Here is a 22028-nt window from a genome sequence, read left to right as displayed (position 1 = left end):
AGAAAGATAAATATGGCCCCAAAATACACAGTTATGATTGCGATAATAAGTCAAAGAAAATACCATAAAGTGCACAGAGCGCGCACACATGAACCTGCAGCCTGAAAGAGGGGAAAGTGTTGCAGCAACTAATAAAAGTATGAAAGGCAGAGGAGAAGTTTGGGGTTTATTCTACGAAGAGCTCGGGCAGCAGGCTGAGGAGGGGGAGGCTGAAGGTGCTGCACGGCTGAAGCTGTTCAAACAAAGTGTCTTCTTTCAACGCCCGTTTCCAGTTCTGTGTTTTTTTTCTCCGCCAAACACTACGGCGCTTTTGTTCTCCTCAGCCGAGCGCGGAAAGATAAGGTGTCATCACTTGAACATCAATGGATAAATTTCGCCCAGCTTTAATGGCCACATGCCACATGCTTCGCTCTCTTGACTTGTGTTGTTTTTGCAAAGTAGATATTTTTCTTTTTTGTCTCTCCTGTTGTCATTTTAACACCGGGAAAGATGACTTAGGTGAACTTTGACCTCAAGTCGATGAACATGATTAAGGGTAACGCGAGCAAAATTTCACAAAAGCGTTTTGTCTATTTAGAAACTCTCTGCTTCAATAAACCAATTTGCATTAATTTGTCACTACTGAACTTGCATTATATTCCTTAAATTAAAAACATCAGCTTACTCTTCCCTCCCAAATTTCCAGACTTTTCGCCTGATTTCTATTAAACTGAAAAAGCCACCGATATAAGCCAAGAACTGACTTGAGGGGAATGGAGGGAAACAGATAGTTTTCCCCCTTTAACGACTTCCCTTGCAGCATTTATGATTAGATGGCAGATAATCCCGGGATATCGACCCGTGCACGCCGACACACACACACACACACACATAAAGGACAATATCCTCTTTCTTGGAGCAGCCATTAAGGCTAAGAGCTCTTGATTTTAGGTAATGCTATCTGATTATACATTTCCCCAACGTTATTAAGGAACTGGTGGTTCAGCGCACATTCAAAAGGCCAGAGTAAATAGTGAAGTATGGATCTGAACCAGCTTTGCCTCAACTGACCGTCTGTATACAGAGTTATGGGCTGTGACTATAATAAATGTGCATTTGCGCGCTCAAAGTGAGATTAGTGAAATTATAATTAGACCAAGACATTAAAACTCATTCATTAAAAGTGAAAAGAAATAATTAGAAAATGAGCACTGCAGTTGTTCTAGAACATTTCTAGTGTCAGAATATTTGCTTAGTCAGGGTATATTTAAAGAGTCACCCAGCTTGAATGGTTTAAAAATAGAGAATGAGGCGACCCGCAGGAGACAAACTATCATATAAACAGACTGGTCTGCTGTCAAGAATGTCAAGAATCATACAACGGGAAGAATCAAAGAAATCCTCAATTTTGAATCCATGTATTTCTTTTCTTTTATTGTAAAGGGTATATGAAACTATAGGTGAATCGTTCTTATGTTTCATCATGTATCGCACAGTTTACATGCAGTCTCTCTCCAAATGAAAATGCAAATAATGATAATAATATCAAGAGATTAAGATATTTCATCTTATCACGGCTCTTATAAGACACTTGAGAATATTATACCCCGTCATAATCCACCCCACACCCTCCCACCAAAAAAAAAAAAAAAAAAAAAAAAAAAAAAAAAAAAGCTTATGGCTCTCTTGGAAAACCCTTTGTAAACAAAAACGCGATGGGGTACCTTTAACTCGGTGCCTAGAGAGTCTGTTAATATATCTAAACCCCTAAAATAACAACGGTAATAGTAACAAGAATTAAGACATTTTATTGTTATTGTTTTCAACAATATAACATGTTACGTTATTACATTCCGGTAAAATACTTTTTTTTTTTTTTTACCTAAAACGACCTAGGTCCGCCTCACCTTTTGTCCACTGCAAAAAAAGTCTTGTAATGTCAAATCTATTAATTTTTTGAATTATATTCTCCTAAAATGAATTAAAGAGAAAATATGCCAATGGAATGAGATTTTTTTTAAAACCAGTTTTAAATATATTTCGTGAATTTATAAGTGCTCTGCCTTCATGTCTTGTTTCTAGAAAGTCCTGAAACAAGCATAATTTGAGGATAACAGTATTGCGCCCACTGTCAGATTTTTCCCCAAAAGACTTTTTAAGGTTTAATATGAGACCAAATTATTTGATGTGGTGGCTGTTTTCGCAGTGGTCCAGTCTGTCTGTTTTGCACCTGGCCGCAAGTGCTCAATCTCACGCCTCCAAGTGAATTACTTTTCCAAAAAAGACGGTGCTCTGTTCCCCTTCTGTGCCTTTTTTCTTTTCTTTTCTTTTTCTTTTAAGAGCCGAGGTCCACCAGATTAGAAGACATAGGGTTCAGTATGGTGTCATGGTGCAATGAGTGGTGATGGTGCACCGAGTCTGCACCGCTGGGTACCGGGATGGCGCTGGGTCCTGGCGGGGGCGCGAGGCCGTGCAGGGACTGTAAACCGGCGTTTGAGCCAAGGAGCAGAGCCGGGCTCGGAGACGTGTGATCCGGTGTCCCAGAGGGCGTTTTGTCGTCGTCCGAGCTGCCCAATAGAGTTTTATTTCCATTCATGGAAGAAGTCAATGGGTTGTGACTATTGCTGTTGGAGTTCTCGTTGTTTTCTCTGCGTACAGAAAAGAAAATTACATCAGTCAGACAAACTATTGCACCATGTTAGTACAGCAGAGAAAATATGTCAGAAATGAAGTTGTGACAAATCTTTAAAACTAGCTACGGTCACGAGTACACATGAAGTAAGGGGACAAATATGCAAAACGAACATTTAAAATATTTAAAAATGTCTAAATCATAGTTAAAAAAACCCCGACAGAATCATTCTTACAAGAAGCGCGCGCGCACACACACACACACACATACTCACACATACACACACACATATACACATACACACACACACACACACACACACACACACCGTCCACGCTACTGTATGTACTCGGATATTAATTGGGTTACGCTATATTAACAATATCCACAATGAGCATCATTAACGTATGAACGCTTAGTCCAATGATTTATTAATGCACCAATCAGTAAGGCACTCATGCGCACGGGTGCTAAGACGCAAACAATTAGTAAGTCATTAAAATAATTAGAGGCCAGTTCACTACAGTGCAGAGAGTTAAATGGCTGTAGTGGTGAACAGTGACTGAAGGCAATAAATCTATTTGACTACTGAATCTGCGCTGAAGATCTTACTAACAAATCAATTCAACCAGAGTATAGACGCCTATGAAAGCGGGTGAGCTCTCGGCCTTTGATACATTTGAATAAATGACAGAGCTAATTATTGATTAACATGTGCCTGTTGCGTATATCTGTTAGCAGTGGTGAGTGAGGCTTTTCTCAGTGGGAAGACATGATTTACGTGCAGCTTTCAGCCCGAATTAGTGGCCAGAGGGTGAAAGAAGACACCAACCCGGCGAACACCTGACTAAAACACGTCTTCCAAACCTCTCTGCGCGCCTGCCTGCCTGCCTGTGTAATTCCCAAACTTTGAACTGTAGTCTACAAACGACTCCTAATGAAATGTCAACCAGGCTGATATGGAGGCTACACACTCTGCCACATCAATTACACCGCAAAACAACTTTTAAACATGTTCTGAGATGTTTTCTTACAGAGATGTTAACTCCAGGATCTGGAGGGTTAAAAAGTAGTTTTTTTGATCCTAATGTGAAAGTTAAAATTCATGTTATAATAGGTGTGATTACTTAAACATAAAAGTAGAGTAAATGCAACTTTTATAACCTTGTAATTAACCTGACAACAAGCCTTTAATTTTGTGTCTTTCAACTTTTACGCGCGGCCTGCACAATTATCACAAACAACAGTACGGGACGTGAGTTTACTAAGCCTGAAAGTATGAAAAAGTTCTTGCAACTTATACCATTTATCACCAAAAGACAGAGCTAAGTAGAGAGAACTGGGGAAATTAGTTAAGGACTGACACTGTATTAATATTTGGTCAGTGGAATAAATTCCCAGATGTAGGTCAGCAAATTAAGTTACACAGGCGCACAGATGGAACACGTTGTTTTTGACTCCACAACATTTGTAGTTTAAATATGACTTGTGTCTATTTTTGATTTGTGTATAATGATGAGAAAAGTTCAAGTTTGGCCTAATCTGAGATCTGTGTTAAGTGCCTTTAATCTTTACTCCTACCTTTCTTTTGCCTCCGCCGCTCGGTCTCGCTGCCGTCGGTTTTTGAACCAGTTGCTGACCTGCGTGGTGGTGAGTCCCGTGGCCTCGGCCAGCTCTCTTTTCTCCCGCGGGGATGGGTAAGGGTTGTGGGTATACCACTCCCGGAGGACGCTCCTACTCTTCTCCTTGAAGCAGTAGCTTGTTTCTTCACCGTCCCAGATAGAACGGGGCAGGGGGAACTTTCTCCGGACGCGGTACTTCCCCACGGCGCCGAGCGGGCGGCCTCTCAGCTTCTCCGCCTCGATGTAGTGCGCTTTGAGCCACAGCTGCTGAAGCTTCGGGTGGTTGTGCGGCGAAAACTGGTGGCTCTCCAGGATTTTGTAGAGCTCTCGGAAGTTCCCCCGGTGGAAGGCGACCACGGCTTTCGCTTTGAGGACGCTCTCATTTTTGTGGAGGTGTTCGCACGCCGGGAGCGACCAGAGGAAGCGCCCCAGCCGCTCGATGTTCCCCCCTTGTTGAAGGACTTCGCAGACACACGCCACTTGTTCCTGCGTAAAACCAAACGTCGGAAGCATGGACATGGCGACAACGTAAACCAATACAGATTATATTGTGCCTTACTTCCACGTCTCCCCTCTCAGTCTCACATGAAATCAAAACGCATTAAGTCCATAAGCGACAAAAGGTCCCCAAAAGAGCAGCGTAAAACTTAAAGCTGCCCAAAGTAAGGTAATATCCAACTGCGTATTGTGAAATAAACTCAAGTCCATTCAGCCATGCAAAACCCCAGGCGACAATTCCTCATAAAGTTGGTGAGAAAGAGAGAAAGTTGCTACTCCTTCCACCGTCCTCCTCCACCTTTTCTATGCCGTTTCAACATAACCTACTCCCGGAGACCGGGCTCGCTGGCTCGTTTTAATAATATTATTGTAAGCTGGCAAGACAAGCGATTATATGAACTCTGATTGGTCGGTTATCTGACCCGGGGATGGTGAGGATAAGACAATAGCCTTAGTCAAATTATTTGCCATGGTTACGCTGTCACTCAAAGTAACCTGATATGCTTTGAGGTGGCTCCCTAGCAAAGTCAATCCGATTGTTCCCTTCACGACCATCCCGCCTACCAATAGAAATACTGCTCAGATTTTTTCTTCTAAAACAGTTTTTTTTCTTCCCCCTTCACTTTGACAGACACCTCGGGCAGCCAAAGAGCGCAGAGCTGGGGGAGTGTGAGGGAGAGGAGAGGTGCGTTGATCCCATAGCTGGAGGAAGGATGGCGCCAGAGCGCACAGAGCCGGCTGCAGTAGCAACAGTATGTCTTCATGCCTCTGGCAGCCCTCACAAATCAATCAAGATTTCCACAACGCCTGGAACTTTAAAGTTAGTTACGTTCATCAATTCATACAAATGAAATGGCTGTCAACTGCCGACAACAAGTGATGTAGTGTTAAAAGAAACTTTTGCAGAAATACCTGACCTGCAGGGCAAATATTAATGTAAATTGAGAAATAATAATAATAAAACATACTTTCGGAGATCTAGGTATTTGAATTTTCTGATCTTCAATCAACTGAGATTTATTAGATCTAAGTTTACAAGTTAAATTTGTAAAAATAAAAAAAAATTCTGACAGTCATTTGTAAGTGGGAATTTTGGTAAAGTGGGTTTACAAGAGATTTGAAATAACCAATAGCCATATTAGCCATATTAATGGAAATAGACTGTACATGACAATATATAATAGAAATGCATCATATAATAGATGTTACAAATGATAACAAAAAAAAAGACTTAAAGGCCGGAAAAGTACAGAAAACGAGTTAGTCCATCAAAATATGTTTAATTGTGTCTGTTTAGCAGGTTAATATTAATTGTATAGCTATATTTCGATTTTTTAAAATCTAATTGGTAAGAAATATGATATTTCTATTTTTCCTTAAAGGGAATTCACTTTTATGTATTGCTCTAATTCATTTTAGGATTGCCGTTTTTAAAGATAAGGTTATTTTTAAACGCATGACAACAAAGATGATGAGAACATACTGGTATCCCGACGAAGAGTGAGGCAGTGACGGCAGGAGCGCACAGAATGGCAAACAATCTGAAGGTGTGCAGCCGAGCTAATGGTGAAATGAAGTGTGTGTGTCTGTGTTGTAGAGCTTGTTGGACGGAGAGCAGAGGAGGAGAGTCTGTCGGGGAACAGCGGAGGAGAAAACCGGCATCAACCAGCACACCGGTGAGACAAAAAATTCCGTTTGTATTTAAGGCATCTGGCTGACACGGTTTAGTGCAACAGTGGAGAAAGATTGAAGTCAGAGAGAGATCATCATAATTACAAGCAGGATTAGAAGATAAGATTTTGAAGACAAGCCCTGAGTAATGATTTCAAAATGATAATTAAAGATTAAAAAAAAAAAAAAACGATTTAGAAAAAAAAACAGAGGCTACAGGAGAGAGTGAGGGAATGGATTTTAAAGTTGAAGTAAAATGAGTCAGGAGGTTTTATAATTCACTGGGGAGAAAGTGATGAGAAGCACTTGTTGAAACGATGAGTTTCGGCTGATGAAAGATCTCTGCAGCGAGGAGTTTATAAGAAAGTGTCAGAAACACGATGAGCACAAAAAACAGTGTTATATGGTTTGTTGCTTGATGTCAGACATGTGGTCAGGTAACGGTGACGTGTGTCACGCGGACGAGCATGTGTGTTATTATGTGACTGTTGTTGGGCCAAAGATTGACCAGTTGGTTGATTTCTATCGCCTCACCATGGGACCTCTTCATTAGAGATACGATTGTCAGCTGCACCCACACTGCGTATCACATCACTCGACACTGCTGCCTCAAACCACACACACACACACACACACGCACACACACACGCACACTCCTCTGACAGACCTGTTTCAGCAGCTTTCATAACTTAATTTTACCCCTGGACCACAAAAAAGCTCCAACAGATCCCACTTCAGAGAGAAAATGCTGTCAAAGTCACGTAGTTTGCAATTTCAAATGATGATGATTATTATTAATGATAGCCTATAATTTTTATTAATATGAATTATTCATATTAATCTTACTTATTATAATTATTGCTTAATATCTAATATACTCCCTATTCGTTATAGACTCAGACCTCAATTTGATATTTTCAAAAAAAAAAAGTTGAAAATAAATATCACCTTTTAAGTCTAGCTAAAATCTTAGGGTATAAAAATAAAATATAATAAGCGGCTGATGTGAAAATCACTTTGCTCCAAATCAAGAATAGGCTATTCAGTTTTGTTTTTCCTCGCAGCTCCTTTCGTAATTTCAATTGTCTATTTCACATAAGCCCCCCGCTGTTTGCATTTTTTTTGTCTTGCGACACTTGTTGCAAAATTTGGCTCATTGTGTCAAAACTCTACACACACACACACACACACACAAATAAGACACAACATGTGGAGATAAAATCTCACTACTATGTCAAAACTGCAATCAAAACCACCCTTTTTCAAAATGGCATTTTTTCTATAAAATGATACACACGTGCACAATTTGAAGTAAACTCTCAGAGCAGCAACAACACACTGATGTACTTTATACAACACTCTGCTGTCTTTAGTATATCATTTTTTAAAGACATGTTTTTGGATTTGTCTGGCCTTCATACGACAGTGGTGAAATAGAGGTGGGGGGAGAGAAGGACAAGACATGCAACAAGGGTCTCCAGGCGGATTTGAACCAGCGACGTTGCGTTTACGTGGCATGTAACCATTCAGCTATGGCGCTCGTACGTCACATATCTTTTTTAATTTCCTCACACAGGCTTCTGCGAAAGCTTGTTCCAGTACAGTAGACGTCTACTCACATTTCAATGAGCACAAAATTATTATTTTTTGCCATTGCAGGTTTAAAAAAACAAAAAACAAGAGATAAATAAAAATAGAATTACAGTACAGTAATCAATACATTATGTTACTGTAAACTCAGGAAACAAAAATAATTACAGCACAATTACAGTGCAATGGTAAGCAAAAAATAGTATTGTAAATGATTGTATGGGAAGGGGTGGGTGGTTTATGGATCCCGCCTCCTGTTAGAGTCTGGCCCAAAGATTGTAAAAAAAATAATGGACACAGCCACCGTGACATCATCCATTGGTTTATGGACTCCATGGATGTATAAAGAGAACAGTAGACTCCCGTTTGAGTTTGGCATTTTGACTGTCGCCATCTTGAATTTTTGGAGCCAGAAGTGAAGAGCATAGACCATATTTGAATGAGAGGGTGAAGCTGACCCTAACTAGCTACTAGCTCCTAGCTTGGTTAGTATAGTGCATTTACAGTCTATGGTTAACTGTGATAATGCTAGTGGTAATGCTAATTTCGGCTAGCGAAAAACATGAAAACAAAATTTTACTGCAAAATCTGAACATCTGATTCCTTAGAGGGTCTTTTAGTACAACCAAACACTTTTTAGGTGACCAAAATGTTACAATTAACTTTCATGAACTGAAAACAAACTGAAATAGCTATGGCTACGTCTATATTCTGTGAATCTGAGATTATGCCATGGTTACATTACCTAACTAACGTTGTCGCAGTGGTAGCAACTCGTCAACCACAATGTAGCCTCACGCTAATGCATACCCCGATTTATCGTCTATTTTACTCTAAACAGGACCATAATTTACAAAATGAACACCATGCTGTATTGAAGAAGACTGTGAAGACTGTGTGAAAGTGTTTACTGAGGTAATAAATCAAGTAGAAGTAGGGTCATTTTGTGATAGACTTCCAATAGGTGTAGGTGTAGAATGTAAGTTTAAGTCACTTCCGCATTGGCTTGACTTTTCAGACCCGGAATTACCGGCTTGGTCTGGCCACATCACCTCATCTACATCACATGCAATGTCATCACTGGCTAGGGAATGGGGAAAATATTGCCTTATGTGCCGTATCCAACCCTGGACTGATCCCACCTCAATGTCTCCGCATGCCTCATCCATTGCTTGCAGAAGAGGCAGGCGGGCAAGTGGTTGGCGGTCATACACTTTCCAACGCCAAGCCGAAAAGTATTACTCAGTCAGATTGAGAAATGAGGAGTAAGGGGGCAAGTATACAACTGTGAAGTTATTGTGGTTGGTGAACCAGTCCCGGACCAGAGCAGCCCGGTGGAAACTAACATTATCCCAGATGACAACAAACCTGGGCTGCTCTGGTCCGTCCTGTACAACTGCATTACGTAGTGCATTCAGATATGTGATTATTTGTGCAGTATTGTAGGGACCTAGCGTGGCATGGTGATGGAGAACTCCTTGCAGACTAATGGTGGCACACAAGGTGATATTTCCCTTGCGCTGCCCAGGGACATTCACAACGGCTCTTTGTCCTATAATATTTTGGCCCTGACACCTGGTTTTAGCTAGATTGAATCCAGCTTCATCAATGAAAATGAACTCATGAGGCTGTACAGCTGCATCAAAGTCCAGGACCCTTTGCTCTGTAACAGAAAATGCATACACTGTACCATGAATATGGAGGGGTGGGGAGTGGGTTGGGTGAGACACATTCAGTCAAAACTACTAACTACAGGCAAGGCAGGTGCCCCCACAGACAACCCCCTCTCCACCCCCCCACCCCAGAATGGGGGCACCTGCCTGGGTCACATACTGCTTTGTCTCAATGTATCTATGCAGTGTCAACAGGACACAATCTACTACCATTACTATATTACAATATACATAGTTATAGAGAAGGTCTTTGACTCTAACAGTGTTCCTCTCAAATGGACGCTACCGTGTAGCATCTCAGGTTGGGCTTGACTCTCTGCCCAGCCTCCTTCATCGTGAGACCATGATTAATGACGTGGTCCACCAAAGTGGCCCTAATGTCGTCGGAAATATGTCTCTCTTCTTTGTTCTTGCCCTCACCTTCCTCCTACTCTTCTCTCTCTTCCTCTACCTCTTCCTCTCACTCTCACTGTTTGCAAAGTTCTCACAAAAGAGGGGAGTTTACCTGAGGTCTATTTGTAGTGCTAAGGCTCAGACTGAATTGTCTTCAATTAGCATCTCAGTGTTTTCATGTGTGTGTTTGGGTGTTTCCAATTTCAGCTATGTTTTGCATTTTGAATAGAAGTGTTTTCTCAATGATTGCATGACATTTCATTCTTGAACAAAGTGTCTAATATAAGAAACAGTGTGTAGTGTTTTGCAAGAAGTGTGTTGCAGAATTGCAAACGAAGTGCAAAGCAGAAAATTTGTTCTTACTTTTCATGCCTTTTTTTAAGGCATGTCTTCGCATTCACTTTCAGTGTATAAGCAATCCGCAAAAACTGTAAAAGGAATTATTAGTGTAATTATGAAGTTAGTCTATCACCAGAGATAAGTAGTCCTGTAAGAAGAGCCTGATCCCTGTTTCCATGCTGTGTTCTCCCTCTGTTTAATAAATTGACTTGGGTTTCGCCTGAAGCGCAGTTCTCAAAGAGTATTACGGCATTAGGCTGACTGATGGTAATCGTCAGGGGACCGGGGCTCGCCTGAAATGGATAGTGAGAAAAACAAGGAAGCGATTTAACCTTAAACATAGCCTATACATGCAGCTCATATACGAGAAAATCCCATGAATGCACTATGAATGAACGAGTACCCAAAAAGAATAAAAAAATAAAAAGAAATAATAATAATGACAAAATAATAATAACATACATTTAAGATATATAATTAAATCACTCTCTGAATGTTAGATAATTTGTTGACTTTGATTCAGACAGCTCACGAAAATTGGAGTGAGCTCGAGTGCAGAGAGCAGAGACTGATGAGTGAAAATATGAGCCCCTGCAAACACAGTTTGACAGATGTGACATTCTAAACTGATTTCAGATAAAACTTATCATCTCCATCCATCTAACACAAACATCCAAATGCCTCGTAATTGAGCCCAAAACACACATGAGGCTCTCCCACTGGTGAAAGAGGTGCTGCATTTACACTCAGAGTGGCCACAGTATTTTCCAGAGGTTATGTATCGTCTCATTTTTGCGTTTCATATCAAAGGCCGCTCAGATATGCGATCTAAAGTCTGTTAAGCTGTATGAATGATTTTGCACACTGAAAATACTCGTCACAAGCGGTTTTTGGGGAAACAAATATATAGACATTTTGCTATATTTTATTTATTTACTTTATTTTTTTCCCTGATCAAAGTTCTTCACTGCAGCTTTAATAGTTGGCAACTGAGTCTGTTTTCTCCCTGCAGACTGATGTGTCTCATATTTTTAATGAGATGATGCACTGTGTGAGCATGTATGTTTGGATAACAGGCACTTATCACCTCACTAAGCCTTATTACAGGTATCCAGTCCTATTTGTTATCACTGACAACCATAAAATAAACGCAGATGAGTTCTGTATGATAAAATCGTGTCAAATAAGAGTTGTTTTGATATCTTTGACGTAAAAAAACGGTTTCAATCAACACCTGCTCACTCAGCTTTTTTTGCCCCTCAATAAGCTTGTCATACTGTAGATTAGAAAGATTAATGATCGGTGAAGTTGGTTGTTACTGCAGCAGAGATGATATATAAGAAGAGAGTAAATACAAGAGTAGAGCAAACAATTAAAATGTGAACACAAATACACAGCTTCTTCATTGTATTGGGTCGTTCATGCTCAGAACCGCTGGGCGTGTTCACCAGCAGTGACAGGGTAAATCAGGGTCCCGTGTCTGGCCCTTGACAGTGTTTGTAAACCACTTGTTTCCACGGATCAGTTTGATCAGAGGGCTCTGGCTCTGAAACGGTAATTATTACGACCGCTGATGAATGGAGATCGCGTTTCCCCTAATAGCCAACCCCCTATTTTCACAACCTCCCACCGCTCACCTCGGCGGCTCTCCACCGCGACCTCCACTAATTGAGCTGATTATTGCAAGATGTGTGTTTTGCTGTGTGTGTTGCAAAGCCTATGTGTGATTGGGACGTGGCTTTTATCCTGTAAGACTGCTACATGCACCGACCTGAGACAAGCGCAACAAGGGGTTGATGAGTAACATTCTTTTGGACAGACATCCAAATGTTGTGCAGAGAGGGGGAAATTATTAAAGCCAGAACCTCTGTGTCTATACTGGTTAAGGGGATATGAATGAGGGCCTATCCAATAATTGGTTGTTTACATCTATCTTGTTACCCCAGAGGCCAGGGCTATCCTATACAGCAAGGAGGAGATTTCACTAAACCTCACAGGCCAGCAGCAGGGAGGGATGGAGATGGAGGGGCGGGGCAGAGATGTATGTGTGTGTGTGTGTGTGTGTGTGTGTCTGTGGGTGAGTGGGGGGTGGGGGTCTTGTCTTCATTTCCAGAAGGCTCTGACCGGTCGGCAGGTTCATCAGATTGGACGGTTTACGTTTCAGGCTCAAAAACGCAGCAATTTAACAGGCAGTTAAAAGGTGAGTTGAGCATCACCTTCAGTTGATCATCGTCACAGAGCAGACATGTTTTCTCTTGAAACACCTTTTCGACAAGCAGCCTACCCACAGTATGTGGTATCAGCCTCTATTCATTTGAAAGTGGTCTTCTAAATGTATTATCAAGTTTTAACTCGTTAATTTATTGCTGAATCTTCTAAATTCACTAAATGTTCAGATTTTTCTTATTTTCCATTATTTATGAATTTGTTGGTATGGCAAACAAAATTTGCAGTAATATGTATCACTACATTACACTACATTATAGTGTGTTATGAATCATTGAATAACTGTTTATAGGAGAGATTAGTTGATTGATTAGTTGTCAACTATTAAATTAATCGCCAACTATTTTGATGATCGATTAATCATTTTTCAAGAAAAAAATGTCCAAATTCTCTAATTCCAGCTTCTAAAATGTGAATATTTTCTGGTTTCTTTAGTTCTCTATGACAGTAAACTGAATATCTTATCTATCTAATATCTATATTGCGTTGTTGACTATTGTGAGGAAAAAAAACAAGACATTTTAGGTTGCATCTTGGCCTTTGGGAAACAGTGATTGACATGTTTCACCATTTTCTATATTTTATAGACCAAACAACTAATCAATTAACCGAGAAAGTAATAAACAGACTAATCAATAATTAAAATAATTGTTAGTTGCAGCCCGTGTTTATATACTGCTTATAAATGCTAGATAAACAAAATAAAAGCTAAATACACACTGCTAAACTCTCGCTTGAAACTAGCATTAATTAAATTTTTGTTCTTTTGGACCAAATCACCCAACAAGAGAAAAACTGTGACACATTAATCATTTGAATCAAGTAGTAATCACAAGATCTATCTATCCCCACTTAATGAAATACCTGGACAATATCTGATGAGAGATAATCAAGATACATTGGACAGAAATATTGGTAAAATTATGTATCTCTCTGAAACTAGCAGATAAACTGTTTTCAGCATATAAAAACCTTGCTAAAATCAGTTTTTGTGCATTTACCTTTCACATCACATTCAATGGCAGCCCAAACATTTTCTGGAGTGACGTGGACAAACTAAAAGCCTTACACAGTCTGTGCACTCATGCAGTTATCTATTACCCACTGGCAAAAAAGCCATAAAGGTGCAGTGTGTAGTATTTAGTGGCATCTAGGTTGCAGATTGCAACCCCTTCCAAGTGTGCAGGAGAACGTACGATGGCTGCGAAACTCATGAAAAACGCGAAAGGCTCTCTCTAGAACCAGTGTTTGGTTTGTCCATTCTGGGCTACTGTAGAAACATGGTGGATCAACATGGCAGCCTCCGTGGAAGAGGACCCGCTCCTTATGTAGATATAAAGGGCTCATTCTAAGGTAACAAAAACACATTGGTTCTCATTTTAAAGTGATTATACACAAATTAAAACATAGTTATGAATATTATATTCCATTTCTGCCAAGTCCGTTCCGCTAGATGCCACTAAATTCTACGCACTGCAGCACCCCGCTGCCCACCCACCACCACCACCACCACCACCACCACACTGCTGTGGAACAAACTTACACCCAAATTGCAGCTGGCCGGAGCGCTGGAGCAAACAGCAACAAGTGTCTGTTTTTCTGCAAGGCTGTTCATTGGAGCTGATGAGTAGCTGTGTGTGTGTGTGAGAAAGTAAGTGAGTGGGAAAGCGAGAGAGAGAGAGAGAGTGTGCCGCTTGCTGTTGAGGTTAATTTATTCGATCAATCACTCCATTTGATTCCTGTTTATTTTCAGGAGTCGCACGGTCATTTCAACCGCACACTGAGCCCTTTATGCTCTGCCAAGGCGTTTCCCTTCAGCCACTAAGACCGTATAGCTTGCATTTGGCCATAATTTGGAGAGGAGAGCGGTTCCAGCACTTCTCAGATATTTCACGGTTCCTAACCTTTATGGTGAAATCCCCTCAGACCTGTCTCTCGTCAAACCCGCAGTGTGCAGACATGCAGGTATACGAGCTTCACACATACACTGATTTATGTCAACGCTGTGGGCTTGTTTTAAATGACTGCAAACACACTCCAGTGTGGAATTATGTATTATTAATGTCTACAATTTGGAAATGGTACACAGGGCAAAATGTGCAGCCTCTCCATGCATGCATTTTCTTTTGCATAGGCCTACAAACTGTATGCTTTTTCTGTGTAAATTAAAAAAAAAACACTTTTTTCCTTAAACTGGTTAGTCATTACTTTATGTTTAATCTGATGAATACATTCTGCAAACTAATACAGTTCATAGATATTTTCATGTGCAGTTGATGCAGTTTGTATTGCTGCATATTGAAAATGAATTTCAAACCTCTAGCTAGAGCTTAACCTGCTCCTTTGGAGTATTTTGATATGGCAAGCAACTAAGAAACCACCATGGGACCAATATGTAGGATCAGATAAACCTCTGCTTGCACTGCATCAAAGTGGACAGAAGGCTGGGACATGTAATTGGATCATGATAACCAATTGCTTCTGATCATGTAACATTTGAAATAGCAAATAAATGCCTCTTTTGGCCAGAAACATAAGGGAAGAGTTTGCCCCACCCCTTAAATAACCAAAAAGAGGACTAGACTATGATACCACAATGTTATTTCAGTGTAAATAAGCCCAGAGCAAGGAGCAGATCTTATTTTGGAAACGGGGTTTACTAAAACATTGAAGGAAGTAAAGAGATACAAAAAAACAACATGTGAAATTACACACACAAAGCATATAGTTGGAGCTCAGGTTTTATGTCAGCGTGTTGAGTTATTTCCTCTCAGAAAACATGGCTCGGGTGTACCAAAGCCATCTTCAGCTGGTCAATTTACAGCTCCACAAAGACTGAATGAAATAAGATGAATAAGAAGGGAAAAAAATCGGAAAAAAAAGTTTCCCGTTTTGTTTATTTTTTAATGGACTGTACTATAACAACTTGATTTTTTTTTTAGTTTGTAAAGATCTCTTTGAATTTAAAAAACAAACTCCCACATACTATAAAGTAACAGATTTATTTCATACTTGTTTTGTGTCATCTAAGTTTTTATAAAAGAAAATGTGTGAATTCTTAAATTAAGCAGTACTCCCCCTTACACCAGGGGACTTCAGTATCCTGTGTGAATCTTGTATATCTTACAGTATAGTATCACTTTACATACAGTCCAAGCCTTTTCTATACAGCAAAGTCTGCAGCATTGCTTAATGTGTTTCCCTCATGCAACATTCTTCCTTTTTTACAGTGCTGGAACTCGTATGTCAGGAAAGAATTTATTAAAAGCGACCCGCAGTAATTAGCAATGTGCTAATGCTTGAATTTGTATCCATTCCTGTATGCAGGGTTTTTACAACACTTTGTGGTTTCACTTGAAACACAGGCTTGACCCCGTGTCACCGGCCATATGGGCAGTAAATAGTTCCATGATAGAGTCAGCAGTTGTAGTGATACTGTACTGGAGAGAAAGGTCTTATTATACATCATACTACATAGTGTTTTTATGGCAAGAAGATGATTGACTAAAAATGAGTTTTTGATAATGTGAGTGGTGCTTTGTTTTACTGTGTCCTGAAACGTTGGTTTGAAGAGTTTTCCTTCCTGTAATGAGGCTCAGTATGTGTGTGGCGGGTTGTACATTGCAAAATGAATTTCTATGAATATGCTTTGTCACAGTGATGTTATCATGATATTAAACCATTTTTAACATCATATAAATGACTGTAATTGGCATTGAGAGCTTGAATTTTGACAAGTATTTAATTTGCTTTGCATTATCATAAATTACCTAAATTGAAGATTCACCTTACCCAGTATCCTACCTACAAGATACCATCAGTAATTTATAATTTGGTGTCATATGGATTAAATGCAGTTTTGACAGGTTATTTGATACTATCAAGATACAAGACTTCAAGTCTACAGCCATGCTAGCCTGTATAGTAGTGCTTTGAGCTAAATCCTAACGCTAGCGTGGTAACATTCTAACAATGACAATGATACCATGTTGATGTTTGGCAAGTTTAATGTTTACCATGTTCATCATATTAGTTTAGTGTGCTAGCATGCTGACATGCTAGCGTGCTAGATGAAAAGTCAGGGAATCATCAAAGTCAGTAGGATTAATCCTCTGGGACTATGAATGTCTGTACAAACTTTAATGGGAATTAATTTAGTGGTTGTTGAGATATTTCAGTCTGGACACACAACATAGCTCAAAGCACCTTACATCAACACTTAACTTTGGGGAGGGCTGTGGCTCATGAGGTAGAGCGGGTTGTCCACTAATTGTATTGGTGGTTTGATCCCTGGCTCCTCCTGTCCGCATGTCGAAGCATCCTTGCACAAGACACTGAACCACAATTTGCTCCTGATGGTCAGGCCAGTGCCTTGCATGACAGATCATTTGGACCAAAGTAGTGGGTTGACTGACAGACCGACATTGCCATCCCTTGTGCTGCGTTGCTACACAAACAAACAAAAAACATGCACATGAAAAGACAAGTTCTCTCAGGCAGTTGATCCAAAGAATGCAAGTAATTTTGTGTGGGGACTGATTAATGCTGTCATCAGAGCACAGGCCACTGCAGAAAGATCCATGCTTGTTGGCGCTGCTGCCTTGTCTTTACAGTACAGCACTTTTATCTTTTTACAGTTTTTACACATTCAGTGTATTAGTTATTCATTCTCTGTAAGCCCCATTTACACTCTGAAGCCTCCAAGAAATCCCATTAATAATGTGTCTACTTTCATCGCCTAAATGACTTCTCTCTCAATAAAGCAAACCATCCATCCAACTTTTTGCTGTATTCTACTCACTATTGGGCATAATATGAGATATTGTGAAGATGAAGGCAAGTGTTTTCTTTGTAAATAGAAGTATGGCACAGCGTATCGCTCATTTGTTTTTATATGGAAGAATTGGATTTCATGATCGCTTTTTAATTCTGCCTGCAGGGTATATTAAACGCCTGCAAACCCCTGAACAGTTTGTCCAGGAAACTAACAATTATAGTCAATCTGAGCATATGGCAACCACAGCTATTTGAGAGAAGAAGAGATGGGGCTTAGGGTGAGGAACTGCCTCATGCATCATTACACTTTACTAAAGTTTAGTTCCTCCATATAGTGTTGGTGTTTATGCCAGTGATTTAGCCCATTCCCTTTTAAACTTTTCTCTATGCCATGAGAGCTATGAGTATAGATCATAATGTAAAACTTTCTATCTACAGCAAATGATGATCTCAAGGTAAATTCGCAAGTTTGCAAAAATATTGTCTGATATGCACATTAAACTTACTGAACCAGAACTTATTTACATTAAAGTACTGTAGGACTTTCGTTAACTTTTTTTTTTTACCTTCTTCAACTTCTTTAGATCCTTTAGCCACTGGTCACTAAAGTTCTTATAGCCTGTGATTATTTTGCAATTTTGGGAGAACCCTCAATCTAACATTATAATACTATGTTCATGTTCTTTTATAAATGTATATGGCACTATCAAGCCCATGATTTGACTGTAATTGTTTCATCCATTCATCCATATATGGTCTTCCATATATGGATGGACCATCGCTTTTGTTAGGGCTGGGGAGAAGCTAACATCAGCTGCCAGGACCACCTCTTCTGGCCTCCTAGACCGAGAGCTGAAAGTGGACCTGGGTAAGCTACTGAAGTTCCCAGAAACTGTTGCCACAACAACACCAAGGCCAGACATGGTGCTGACCTTGAAAAACTCCAAGCAGGTAATTGTCTTGGAGCTCACCCTTCCCTGGGGGGACCACATTGAGGAGGCCAATGAGAGGAAAAGGGAAAAGTACACTAAGCTAATGGAAGAATGGGTGGTGAGCGAGGTGCAAGCCCATTGAGGTGGGATGCAGAAGGCTCGCAGACCAGTCCCTCTGCAGGGCCTACAACATACTAGGCTTCACAGGGACCATTAGGTGAAGGGCCATCAAGTTTGCTACCAAGGCAGCATAAGTTGCATCAAGGTGGCTGTAGATCAGGAGAGGAGAGCCGTGGGTAGGTAGTTCTACCTGGACACAAGCCAGGGCTTAATCAACCCCGGCTGGGTCACCTGGGTGAGGGTGTCTGATTGTTGAAAGACCCAAAACATTCAGACCCCAGGTAACATCACTGATGATGTGTCCAGGTGCATCACAAGATGATGTATGTCACAAACTTTTGTCTGGAACAATCAGTGACTACCAGGAACAGGTTGGTTGTCGACCATGAACAGAGTGGTAACAGGTTGGAGAGACAGCAGACAGGCTGGAGAGACGGCAACGGGGCAATGAGGGTTAGCAGCCTGACCTGCATCTTCTGAGCGGAAGAACCTACAACAAGCTACAGATCAACTTACGGAGAGATACCATCCATCTGGATGGACCAAAGGACACCAACACATGGCAACTGAAATACAACGAGAAGTACGGAACGCATTTGCGGCAAAACCACTTGGCCTGAAGATCCACCAGGCCAAGATGAAATGGATGTAGACAGTGCAAGTGTCACAGCCCTGAGACGCAGGGGACACAAGCCCCAGATCCAAGCAGAGCAACAGAACATTTTCGAGTCAAGTTGCCCCAAGCTCAGAAAGAGAAGGATTGGCTCCAGTTTGATGAAGAGGCTGATTCCATCTTGGAAGCAATGGCCAAGGGTGAAGCTGATCAATGCCTCCAGGACAATGACCACCATCATCGACAGCCTAGCAGCTGAAAGATTCGATATGGAGGAGAAGAGAGTAGTGAAGCACCCCTACACCATGAACACCAGCTCAGGCAGGAGCTGAAGAGCTCGAGGCACAAGGAGGCAAGAGAGGAGGAGAGGGGACATCTCACAGAGCTGTGCAGCTTCTTCTGCAAGAAGCTCACGACCTTGAGGAGGGCCAAGTGGCATAGGAGGAGGAGGAGGGAGAGGGCCAAGAAGTGAACTGCCTTTCTACTGAGCTCATTTGGGTTTACAAAACAGTTGCTAGGGCAGAAACATAGTAGCCAGCTGACCTGCTTCAAAGCTGAGATTGACCGCCAGAGACACCTTCAGGGATGAATCCAGGGAGCAAGATCTGGGCCACTGTAAGTCCTTGATTAATTCACCTGCACCTACTCTGGACTTCAATGGGTAGGAGCCTGGCTGGAAGGAGATCCAGGAGATGGTCAAGAAGACAATAGCAAGCTCAGCCCCAGGACCTAGTGGCGCACCTTACAAGGTATACAACAACTGCCCAAGGTTACTTCACAGGCTCTGGAGGACTCTTAGGGTGATCAGGAGGAGGAGCAAGATAGCTCATCAGTGGAGGTATGCCAAAGGGGTGTGGATTCCAAAGGAGGAAGAGTTGAAAAACATTGATCAGTTCAGAACCATCTCGTATCCCAGGCAAGATCAGGGACCTCATTTTAGACTACTACAACAGCTTCAGTCTGAGAGTCTCAGCTGGGTTTGTAACGTCAGAGTGGCACAAGCTTCAATCTGGTGAAGTCTGAGGAAAGGAAAGGCCATTAACAAGTTCCACTTCACACTTGGCAGCACCCAGATACAATCTATCATTGAGAAACCAGTGAAGGTGTTTGGGCAAGGTGTTTGGCTGCAGCCTGAGAGACACAGCATCCATCTGAGTGACCAACCATGAGCCGGAAGCCTGGCTAGCTGCAGTGGACAAGTCAGGCCTACCTGGAAAGTTTAAGGCATGGATATACCAACATGGTATCCTTCCACGGATTCTCTGGACCCTTGTGGTCTATGAGGTCCCAATCTCCACAGTCAAGGGCTTTGAGAGGAGGGTCAACAAGTTCCTGTGGAAGTGGCTGAGTCTACTTCCGAGCCTGAGCAGCATTGTCCTGTATGGGCAGAACAACAAGATGAACCTCCTCATCAGCAGCCTGAATGAAGAATTCATGGTGACCCATACTAGGGAGGTGCTGCAATATCGAGAGTCCTGTGACCTAAAACTCTCGGAGGCTGGTATCGAGGTCAGGACAGGACAGAAGTGGAGGGCAGCAGAGGCTGTGGATTTCGTTGAATCACAGCTAAGGCACAGGGTGCTGTGTCTCGTGGAAGAGCTGGCCTGGGTAGCAGCATAACACCTTGCCCTGCACCTACAACATGGTGCAGGAGAAGGACAAGAGGTTGTTGATCCAAGATGAGGTGTAAGCATCAGTTGAGGAGGAGCAAGCCAGATGGATGGCTGGAGCCTGCAGAGCCTGGACAAGATGGGAGGAAGCGGTATAGCACACAGTCTCATGGGCCAAGCTTTGGAAAGCCGAGCCCCATTGAATAAAATTCTTAATGCAGGCGGTCTATGACATTCTACCAGGCCCATCAAACTTGTTTTGCTGGGTGAAGGTGTATTCACCAGCTTGCCCTCTGTGTCTGAAGAGAGGGACCCTGGAGCACATCCTCAGCTGCTGTTCGAAAGTCTTGGGTGAGGGGCACTACCACTGGCAACATGACCAAGTCCTGAAGGCCATAGTGGACATATTCTGCAGTGGGATTAGCCACTGCAAGCGCCTCTGCCCAGTGAAGAAGACCATCACTTTCGTCAGGGCTGGGGAAAAGCTAACATCGACTGCCAGGACCACCTCCCCTGGCCTGTTAGCAATGGCATAAGACTGGGAGCTAAAAGTGGACCTGGGGAAGCAACTGAAGTTTCTAGAAACTGTTGCTGACATGATGCTGACCTTGGAAGCCTCCAAGCAGGTCATTCTCTTGGAGCTCACCCTTCCCTGGGAGGACCACATTGAGGAGGCCAATGAGGGGAATAGGGCAAAGTATGCTGAGCTAATGGAAGAATACTGAAGCAACAGCTGGCGAGTGAGGTGCAGGCCCATTGAGGTGGGATGCAAAGGGTTTGCAGGCCAGTCGCTCTGCAGGCCTACAACATGCTGGGCATCACAGGGGCCAGTAGGAGAGGGACCGTCAAGTTGGCTATTGGGGCAGCAGAAGTTGCGTCAAGATGGCTGTGTATCAGGAGAAGAGAGCTGTGTGTGGGGTAGTGCTACGTTGACACAAGCTGGGGCTTGATGAACCTTGGCTGGGTCGCCTGGGTGAGGGCGTCTGATTGTTGAAAGACCCGGAACACCCAGACCCCAGGTAACATCACTGATGATGTATGTCACAAGTTCTTATCACTTAAAATCAGATTTTGATCACAATGGCAATCATCAGAGAGGACCAATTAGCCTTGTCAGTTACAACTTTCTCCACCTACTCATGGAGGATCTCAAAATATTCTCAGGTCATTACGAGACAGTAGTTCCTCCAGCACAACCATGTCTCCTAAAGATTCATATACAACTAATTTGCGATAACAAATATGTTTTGTAAGACACATAATGATGCCAGGAGTAGGCTTTTTATCAACATATAGGAAATGTTTATATTGAAGATGTCCACAAAATACTCAGTGTCAGCTTTTTCATGATAGA

The 22028-nt window shown here is 41.8% G+C and overlaps 1 protein-coding gene and 1 pseudogene across 1 annotated transcript; one reads left to right on the top strand and one right to left on the bottom strand.

Annotated features, from left to right (window-relative positions):
• Positions 1–1392: 1392 nt before the first annotated feature.
• Positions 1393–5174, bottom strand: six2a (SIX homeobox 2a). The gene is made up of 2 exons (XM_042433686.1): positions 4193–5174; positions 1393–2627 (listed from the first exon to the last, which is right to left on the bottom strand). Exons 1-2 carry the CDS (start codon positions 4750–4752, stop codon positions 2315–2317), a joined length of 873 nt encoding a protein of 290 aa, XP_042289620.1. The 5' UTR covers positions 4753–5174; the 3' UTR covers positions 1393–2314.
• On the top strand, positions 4751–21596 carry LOC121912131 (annotated as a pseudogene).
• The last annotated feature ends 432 nt before the right edge of the window (positions 21597–22028 follow it).

This window comes from Thunnus maccoyii, chromosome 14, assembly GCF_910596095.1.
Source record: "Thunnus maccoyii chromosome 14, fThuMac1.1, whole genome shotgun sequence".
Taxonomy (NCBI): domain Eukaryota; kingdom Metazoa; phylum Chordata; class Actinopteri; order Scombriformes; family Scombridae; genus Thunnus; species Thunnus maccoyii.
The sequence above is the reverse complement of the archived record's forward strand: the minus strand, read 5'-3'. Positions and strand labels throughout refer to the sequence as shown.

Bases quoted from the DNA above. Each gene is read 5' to 3' on its own strand.
- six2a (XM_042433686.1), bottom strand. From the start codon at position 4,752: ATGTCCATGCTTCCGACGTTTGGTTTTACGCAGGAACAAGTGGCGTGT. The intron at 2,628-4,192 runs GTAGGAGTAAAG...TTCTGTACGCAG, and splicing joins GCGGCGGAGGCAAAAGAAAG to AGAAAACAACGAGAACTCCA.